At 36.7% G+C, this 10,555-nt stretch overlaps 1 protein-coding gene across 1 annotated transcript in view; it reads right to left on the reverse strand.

Moving 5' to 3' along the window:
• LOC132108330 (tyrosine-protein kinase receptor UFO-like) overlaps positions 1 to 9,296 on the reverse strand; it is a 55,037-nt gene extending 45,741 nt beyond the window's left edge. Inside the window, exons 1-2 of the mRNA XM_059515034.1 lie at positions 9,164 to 9,296; positions 5,254 to 5,461 (exon numbers count right to left, since the gene is read on the reverse strand). Of these exons, the coding sequence (XP_059371017.1) occupies positions 5,254 to 5,461; positions 9,164 to 9,296 (341 nt within the window). The remainder of the gene's footprint in view (positions 1 to 5,253; positions 5,462 to 9,163) is intronic.
• Positions 9,297 to 10,555: the final 1,259 nt, after the last annotated feature.

Here is a 10,555-nt window from a genome sequence, read left to right on the forward strand (position 1 = left end):
ATTAACTATGTATTTTGCCTCAATAAACTAATTAGCTGATTATTTATAGTTAATAAGGTAGTTGTTAAGTTTTTGGTATTGAGTAGGATTAGGGATGTAGAATATGGTCATGCAGAATATTTGTTTTATAAGTACTAATAAACAGCTAACATGTTAATGATAGGCATGCTAATAAGCCCTACAGTAGGTGACCAACCAGAGTGTGCTTTCTACTGCCACAAGTGCAGCCGCGGGTGAAAAATGCATTTGCAGCTTTTGACCACAAGTTATCAAACATAAACACCAAAGCACATTTTCGCAAATAGCCATCAGCTTTGCCTCACTGATTTATTACATTTGTCTGCTGCAGTCGGAGAAAATGAAAGATAAACACTGTAGTTAAAATATTTAATATTAACAGATGAAAATTTAGTAGGCCTACTTATGAAGTTGTGCGTTTCTTAGAATGAATTCAAGCAGGATAAATATCAAGCCTATGACCTTGAGTTTATATTTTCTCTAAGCTACAAAGTATTACACCATATTTTAGATTTGAAATATTTAACAAGTATGCAGTATTATTTATATAATATGAATTATGTTTTTCTGTAACAGGGCTGATGAGACGTGAAACATGTGGATCCATGTGCAAGTTTATTTTGGAAAGAAACGGGGTCATAACAGGCTTGGGTCAAACAATGGCAAACAGGTTTATAGAGGGCAAGACACAAGAATAATCCTTGGGCAAGCGTGGGTCTACGATGAACGAACAATATCCAGAGGGCTAAGCAAGAGAGGTAATCCAGAATACAGAGCAAAGGGTCAAAACATGAGTAACAGGGCAAGGGAAGAAAAAGACTAAACTATGAAAACTAGAAAGAGAAACAAGACTAATAAAGCTAGAAACTAAGACAAGACTATGAAAACAAACACGGAATGGCTTGGTATCGCAGCTATCGCTAGGAGAGGGATATGTGCAGAACAATACTCAGCAGTGTGTGAGAAGAAGTCCAATGCTTATAAAGTGTGTCTGATGATTGTGCTCTGTGTGTGAGTGATTGTTCTCAGGTGCTGGTGTGATTGTTATCAGGTGAACCTGTGATTGGTGCAATGGATCATGGGAAATGTAGTCCAGGGTGTATTGTGTAGCGTGAACGTTTGTGTGGTGAATTAACAGCAGTTCAAATACCGGATCATGACAGTTATATTATCCTAAAGAAATGGTGGTTTACTTTTAATCGGAGCATTAAAAGTGGTAGACTGTTTTAGTGAGCTAGGCTACATGGATCTATATGCAAAATGTCAATATTCTCACATATTAAGCCTATATTTGTCACAAGTATATATATTTTTATATTTTAAAATTCCTTTAATAAAACATCATGCATTTTTGAAACGCACATAGTATGTTATTCGTTACCTGTCCTTTATTTTGAACACTCATGATCACTTGAATTTTTTCCTGATAATGAAATAATATTAAATTGGGGTGCCTTACATACATGAGAAATATATCTACAGAAAGCTTGAAATGTCTACTTTTAAATGAACCAATTCAAAATGAAAGAATAAATACTCCCTGATTATGTAATCTGTGAAGGTTGCAGTTCTATTTAAAGGCGTGTCCATGTGGAGAGAGTCAGCTCCGTGAATGTCATCTTGCAGCCGACAAGAAAACATAAGTTTATTAATAAATAATTAAAATGTCTCCTTTTCACAATTATTATGTGACTTCTGCCTGTGCTTTGTGGCAACTTAATGCGTATGCTTGAGCGTGGAATATATTAAGGCTCATTCTGGATTAGACTGTGTTAATTTAATATAAACGTGTGATTAGTTTAATAACGACTTAAATTAATGACTACTAGTAACTAAAAAAATATTACATGAGGGGCAGCCCTATTAAAGCCCCTCTAGACATCTCTGTTAAAAGTTTTTAAAGCTTTTTATGTGTTTGCATAAATTCTGCTTTCAGAACGGTCCGTAACGGAGAAATTACACTTTCAGACAGTTTATTTTGTCTCTCTCTCAGAGGCACCTCATGTCTCCTGGGAAAAAACAAAACCATATTATATTGTATGTAATACTCTGTATGTTGTTGCAAAAATTGCAAAGCTAAACCAAACGAGGCATTTGTAAAACAGACACTATGCCTAAACCTGCTATGCAAGTTTGAAATGCTCGTCAGAGACTTTTCATACGAAAGAGCAAGAGATTCACACCTTTATTTCATCCCCCACAAGCTAAAACTACCCCCAAACACCAACCCCCTCCAGTTGGACTGAATCTGAAATATATATATATATATACATTATATTTAGCTTATTGTGTATATAAACCATCAGTTTCGGACATTGCAAAGCTAAACTGCACCTGCTTTTAGAGCTTTGCATTTCAGCCTGAGCTTGCGCATACGGTTTATTTTCTCTATTTTACAGAAGCACAATGTTTTGTTATGAATAAGGGTATACCATTTACAGTTCCGAATGGAATATTAGTCTTATCTGTATGAGCAAAAATGACGGCGTACTTCAAGTTGTTTCCACTGTCATGAAGAACAGATTGATATGATTGCACTGATGCCTCCGCACATTAACTTCCACTCTCTGCTTAGATATATGCCTAACAGTGCACTTTTAAATGTATAAACTAACATTGTAATATGCTTTAAGTGTTTTATATCTACATATTTTATTGTAAGCAAGTTGTGATGATTTGAGAAGGCTAAATTGATCAAACGTGATCAACTCAGCTGTCTGCCGCTATCCGCATTCATTAAATCACTTTTAAAAAAAAGTTTCAAACACTTTTCTAAATTAATTAATAATGAAACAATAAAAAATATAACTTTTGAACTATTTTAATGGTGAGAGAGAGAAAAGAGACACGAGCTCCAGTCGGACTTGGGCCGAGGACACAGGTCAGCTGTGGGCCAAGGGTTGCTATTGGGCTTCGGTTTAGGGCTCATGTAGGGCTCTACCTGATTTCAGTGTTTGGAAATAATGTTGTGAATCAGGGGTTGTTTTCTAATTAAATGACAAAATTCTTAAGTTGTATTGTGTTGTCTAATTTATTTATTTATTTATTACATTTTATGGATTCCCCCAATCTCCCGCACGGCCAAACTCTGTATATGAAACCATATTTATTAATGAATTAATTAAACGGATTTATTATTATTTAAATGTTTTATTAAATACAAAGGAGCGATAAAAAGTGATACATTTCTTAACTCATGGATATAATTTTCGGCATGTAATGGGCTGTATATGGAAATAAAATGTGTTAAAAAAATGTATATGGAAATAAAATGTGTTAAAAAAAGGCCACATAATGAATACATATGTATGACCTGCTGAAATAAATAATTAATGGATGTTTTTCTTACCTTTATTTATTTCAGCAGGTCATACATATGTATTCATTATGTGGCCTTTTTTTAACACATTTTATTTCCATATACAGAGCCCATTACATGCCGAAAATTATATCCATTATATTTAATAAATAAGCAAATTATTAAATATACGTTTCAAGCCTTTCATAATTTGTGACATTAAAGGGTTAGTTAGTTCACCCAAAAATCTAAATTATGTCATTAATAACTCTCATGTCGTTCCAAACCCGTAAGACCTCCGTTCATCTTCAGAACACAGTTTAAGATATTTTAGATTTAGTCCGAGAGCTCTCAGTCCCTCCATTGAAACTGTGTACGGTCTACTGTCCATGTCCAGAAAGGTAAGAAAAACATCATCAAAGTAGTCCATGTGACATCAGAGGGTCAGTTAGAATATTTTGAAGCATCAAAAATACATTTTGGTCCAAAAATAGCACAAACTACGACTTTATTTAGCATTGTCTTTACTTCCGTGTCTGTTGTGAGAGAGAGTTCAAAACAAAGCAGTTTGAGATATCCGGTTTGCGAACGAATCATTCGATGTAACCGGATCTTCTTGAACAAGTTCACCAAATCAAACTGAATCGTTCTAAACGGTTTGCGTCTCCAATACGCATTAATCCACAAATGACCTCGGTGTTCATCTTCAGTTCTCTCAGTTCAGTCAGTGTACTGTTTGAGTAAATGAATTACTCCGGGATTTGGGTTTGTTTGAACTCAGAGGGAGTGTCAGCCACATTAAAAAAGTTAACAGCTTAAGTCATTTGTGGATTAATGCGTATTAGAGACGCGAACCGTTTAAAACGATTCAGTTCGATTTGGTGAACTGAATGATTCGTTCATGAACCGGATATCACAAACTGCTTTGATTTGAACTCTCTCACAACAGACACGGAAGAGAAGACAATGCTGAATAAAGTCGTAGTTTTTGCTATTTTTGGACCAAAATGTATTTTCGATGCTTCAAAATATTCTAACTGACCCTCTGATGTCACATGGACTACTTTGATGATGTTTTTCTTACCTTTCTGGACATGGACAGTAGACCGTACACAGCTTCAATGGAGGGACTGAGAGCTCTCGGACTAAATCTAAAGTATCTTAAACTGTGTCCCGAAGATGGTATTGCGGGTTTGGAACAACATGAGAGTCATTTAATGACATACTTTTGATTACTGGGTGAACTAACCCTTTAATGTGACTAATGCCAAAATATGTGTTAGAACTAGGCCTTGATAACAAGCAACAATAAACCACCTTTTAAATTGTTTTAATTTTTATGGCATAATGCACACATCCTTAAATGTACTCTAAACATTCCAAGTTAATATCCTATTTATTGTACAATCTCTAGTTTTTCATATGGCAGTTTTAGCCTATTATCTTAATCTATATTTTTTTTCAAGGTTTTTTTTTTTGTTTGTTTGTTTTAAATTGTGATGCAAATAAAGTCTCATGAATGTGAAGTTTTAATGGTTTTCATAATGTTTAATAACCATAACATGCAGTAAGAGTCTTTGTGGAAATTAGTTTTGTGAACGTTTCTGGATTTTTTTGGTTGAACTAACCCTTTAAGAGTGAGAATGTATCCCTATTCTGAAGTGTTACCAATTTTTCTAATAAACAAAATCTGTTTACTGATAAGAGGGTCATATTACAAAAGAAAATATACCTGCAAACCAATTGTAGTGCTTGTATTTTGGAGTCTCAGCAAATTGCCAGTGAGAAAAACTGACATAAGCAAACCTATCACACTACTTTCCATACAAATTAATGAGATATCATAATTCAGTACATTTATTGGGCATTAAGGCAATAATGTAACATGCTGGATTTCTGCAACACTGATCATGGACAGTGGAAATAGGTATTCCTACCTGAGTTCACTAATAACCACCCAGCCGTTCTCATCTTCTGGGAACTGCATCTGGTTGGTGTCAGCAAACTCCAGCGGCTGTCCCTCCTTCAGCCAGAACACATCCAGTGGTCCCTGGCCCTCGCTGTCCGCTCGCAGGATGCACTGGACAACCACTGGCTTCCCAAGAGAGGAGGTCACGTTCTTAGGGCTCTCCACGAAATGTAACCCTACACAGTGCAGGAAAATCATGGAGAAACCATTAGGTTAACAGTAAAGTCCAGTTTAACACTTTGACTTCCATAACCTCTGTTTGCTTTGAAGAGCAGTTGAGTTAAACAAATGTGTGGTACTTTTGTGCTGAATTATTGCCATGTTACGGCATTATATGGTGCTCCAAACTACTACCATGGTACATGACCACAAAATGATGGTGTTTTTTTGGCTTTGCGTTTTTTTGTTAATGGCATGTTATTTGCTGTAGTTTGAAGAGTTGGTCATCATATTGGAGGGCTTTGTCATCTTTTCTGAAGATTAAAAAATCATGTCTATATTAAACTAGATCAGTTCTACATCAGTGGTTCCCAACCCTGGTCCCTAGTCTCACAGATGAGTTGATGAGCTGAACCCGGTGTGATGGGACTGAGGACCACCCTGCTTCTTGGTGGTCACTACGAGTCCATCAATGTTATTTTCATATTAAGATACGGCTCAATTCCTTCCATTTAAGTCTAAGTGAGTTTTTGCTTCCTTGTAGTATGAGTAAACATCAAATGAACTTTTCAGTCAAAACTCCTTGTCAATGCCATTGGGGTGGTGTAACTTTGTGAACTGATTTTGTATTCCAAAGGGAGGTATTTAAAAACACACACAACTTTGTCTCGCATGGACTTTTTATGAGCACAGGATGGTAGATTGGCTCTCTGTTCAACACTTTCTATTGGTTCCAAGCATTTTTCCATCTGCCTAGAGGACTGAAATGTTTTAAATTCCCGTGTGGGCATGGAGCCGATAACAAGCTCTGCAGCTGAAGCCGGAAAGATAGCAGAGGCGTGTAATCCAGCATTAGGCCAGTTTCGTGTAGGTTCGCTACGGATGATGCAACTCATTCCGAATTCCTTCCTGCTTAATAACTCCAGTTTAGGATCTTCTCAAGGCTGTCAGACACTGCCCTGACCCATAACCTTTGACCCCATGAAGATTATTTCATCCAGAGTGACATGGCATCTCATCTGCATGTGCCTGTTTTCTCAAGAAGAAATCAGACTGATGTTTGGAAAAGGCTCAAAAAAAAAAATAAAAAAAAAAAAATAAATAAATGATTCATTCCACATTCAGGTGCAAACTTAACAAATACACTTAGAGGTTTGAGTTACAGGACTAAGAGTTTAACATTCCTTTCAGTCCATCCAAAGTGTGTTTAGATATGAATAAGATGAGCAACATGTGGACACTGTCAGTCTTTCAGGAAAGGGTTAGGAGAACACACACACGTACACATATGCAGAGATGCGGGTCCCAAGTTGATATTTAAAATGAGGCCCACCAAATCCTCCTGTCATGGCTAGTTTTTTCTTTATATTGCTACAATGGCGTTTAGCTTTACTTGTTCTTTTAAACATCTCTCCTTTTATGATGGCCTGACAGTGTGCGGTCAGTTGTGACCAGAACTGTCTTTCTCTTTTCCTTTGAATCTGTGTGTGTAAAGTAATCATAAAATGCTGCTACCCTCCTATTTTGATACTTTGTATTCAACAACAAGAAACTCCTGCATTCTTGTCTACTCAACAAAAAGAAACAATCCGGCAAGAACTGCTTTTATTGAAAATAAAGGTAGCCCCTATGTGACATTTTATTTGCAATGAATAACTAAGAAATAAAGGTGAACTTTGATTTGAATGTATTTTATATAAGGTGTTGTTCCACCACACGTACATTTACTTACGTTCGCATATACACTGAAACATGTAATACTGGTGTATTAACTTGTTCTAAAACTATTTATTATTAATATTAATTATTATTATTATGTATTTGTAAATTTCCAAATGTGTACAAATCCTTGTTTATGACTACTATCCTGCACGTTTAAGATGTCTCCTTAATTAAACACCCCTGATTCAGTCATCAGAGACCTCAGATGTGTGTTAGATGAGAGAGACTGGACTACTTTCAGTACCACTTCTGAGAATTACAAAATAAATTAATTATTGTGATTACATGTGTCATGTTTTTCTTTATACTGTACATATTTTTAAAAAAAAGTTTTGTGGTTAGGTTCTGAGTTGGAAAATTGAAGATATCTTTTCAGTGCTACATTGTTTGTTACTAAAATTGTCATTGTGGGTCTACATATTTCTGTCCATTATATGGGCCTATATATTTTTATATTCTCTATAAAGTGTTTATTTATATGTTTGAGTAGGGTTAAGGGATCTAAAATGTATCTCTAAAATTGTGAGAGTGCAACTATCAAATATCTTTATAATGTTAAAGTTTGTGAAAAATATTACAAATTTCTTCAGCTGTAAATATGTAATGATGTTTACACTTTAGATGCTGTCAATAGGTCCATATTGTACATTTTTGCATCTATCCAAAGAACAGAAGTGTATGTTTTCCTATATATGTCACGTAGAATTACCTACAAGTAATGAATGAGAGCAGGCTGTCCTCCTTAACGTTATTTTGTAAGGTGTTGTAAAATGTTATAGTGTCACTGATCATCAGTAAAAATCAATTACTAACCAGCAGGACAAGCAGCCCGCAAACATCCCTCTCCATTATCATTAACATTATCACCAAACTAACACAAATCACTCTTCCTTTCCTCCTTTGTTTTCACTTCTCCACCAACCCTCTGTGCCTTTTTATCCCATTCTATTAAAATTCCCCCCTCATCCGTCCCTTTGGCCCAAACTCAATCCATCATGTCCTCTGTCTGATCTGATTCAGCATGGCCCCTGAGCCACATTCCTTCTGAATCCCTCATCCACGCTGCGTGTTTAGACTGCCGTCTTCAGAGTCTGAGAGCTTCGATGTGAGAGTCTGATAAGTGTCCAGTCTGCCAGACATCACATCACGCCCCGAGTCTTCACTCAATTTCACATCACACATAAGGGCCGCTCACAGACACAGTTAGACTGTAAGTTTGTCTAGAAAAACCTTAAAGCCATTATCTTGTGCAAGACAATGTAGACAGAGAGTATGAAGGATGCTTGCCTGTGCAAAAGCCTCTGTTATGATGCAATGTGGTTACTAGAGTGTTGTGGTTGGTTGCTAAGGTCCTGCAGTGTTATTGTTAGGGCATTGCTAGGGTGTTGTAAGATAAAATAAGATATTCTTGTCTCCTGCATTACCTCAGGCCCCTCCTTCAATGTAGGATTTTTTTCTCTCTGTGAGGTGAAAACAGTAAGTCCCATTGTTTAAAAAAAAAGAAAGAAAGAAAAAAGTAATAACACAGAACAAGATGATGTGATGTGTTCAAAGTGAACTGTATTGTCAAGTGTCTTTTACTATTTGTTACTGACCGCCCCAAAATAAGATGCACTGACGATAAATAAGATTCAAAACATGCTTGTACAGTGGACACTTCAGCTTTTCTCAGAAATACATACATTTATCTGAATTGCAATTATTTACACTTATTTTGGTGGCAGGGTTATTTTAGTGAATATAAAAAGTTCCTCTCAAGTAAACAGCAGGATATCCACAGCTGTAGTCTATCATATGTAACTACGGACATGTTCAAGCAAAACTGATCTTCGTTTTAACACTATTGTTTTATCATATCAAACATAAAATTTGTGTACTTTTTGTAACTTTATTTAGTGAAATACGTTGTTTTCGAAGTGATACTTGTTATCTTTTTTCCGTTAGAGTGTACAGGGTTTTTGTGACGCTTTAGGCTCGGACTGGTGTGTTTCTCTCACCTGACAGCATCTCTGCGGAGCCGTGGCGCATCAGTGTCGCGAGCAGCAGAGCCAGTAAGCTCGAGCCGCTCATTGTTCCGCTCGGTGTCGTGATCTTGGTCGTGTGTGAATCAGAGACGGATCGCATCACCATCGCATCGCGAGCTCACACTGCGCCTCAACTTTACACAGAGGAGCGATCCTTCTTGAGCAAAAACAGACTCCTCAGCAAAAAGAAAGAACAAAATTAAAATAGCAGCTGTCAAGTTGTCCCCAAAACAGCAGCGTAAGCAGTTAATTCTTCCTTTCTTCTCTTTAAAATTACTTTTCCGCTTCTTTAAGATCAAAGTTTTTAGTGGCCTCTAATCCTGAACGTGAAGAAGGCTGCTGGAGCGCCTAAAGCCAAAAAAGAAAAAAAGCGCTGCAGAGTTCCCCAACCAACCAGAGTTGTGTTTTGGAATCACGACGCTTATTATTATTTTTTTTTTTTAAGTCAGAATTTATTTTTGCCTCCAAAACTCCCACCAGGGCGCCTTTATTCTCCTTCAGACAAACTCACATTCCTCCACTCAACTTTTGTCCATTCTGCGTTCCTCCTCCCCTCCTCCATCTCTCCTCCTGTGCGCCTCCCCCTGCACCCAGGCCTTCTAGACTCACTAACCCTAGACCAGCTGTATGAGACACAGAGGATCACAGCCAGAGGCGTCATGACCATTCAAAGTCCCATCAGATGTCCGTGCCAGGTGGATCTTCAGTTTCCAATAGACAGAAATAGTCAAATAATATATTTTATATTTGCTAGGATCAATTGAATTACCAGACGGACTCTCTCATCAGAAACAACAAAGTGCAGATGTAAGAATAAGAATATGCGTAAGAATAAATTCATTTCACAGTGTAAACAGCTTCACTGATTCTAATGGAGTCTTGAGAGTACCTGAACTATGGCTAGAGTAGACTGAATGAAAATGTTCTTTGATAATCTATGTTTGCCCTCTGTTAAATGAAAGTGCATGAGGCAGCTGCTCACAACATATGTTTTCTTTCAATTTCACTCAAATTGTCTAAGGATGAGTCGTTCCAAGCAATGACTTAAAAACTAAGAAATAGCTATAAAAAGTTTGCAGAGAGAACTTGTCGGTCAAAGAAAAGTCCTGTTTTGTCTTCCAGTATGCAATCCCAGGATGCACCTGACAGAATGTGAAATGTGCCGATCTGGTGTCTAGACAAATGATTACACCTGTGTGTAAGTCCTATATTTCCACATGTGCTATTTCTTAGCTTTAACGAATATTAAAATCTAAACGTGTAATTGGTAGAGCATTTCTGTGCAAAACCTGTTTAATCTCTATAAGAGAATGTTCCTCAAATTAATTAGAAACTTTTTCAGTGTGTGTTCTATTCTGATGAATT

Source organism: Carassius carassius, chromosome 28 (assembly GCF_963082965.1).
Source record: "Carassius carassius chromosome 28, fCarCar2.1, whole genome shotgun sequence".
NCBI lineage: Eukaryota > Metazoa > Chordata > Actinopteri > Cypriniformes > Cyprinidae > Carassius > Carassius carassius.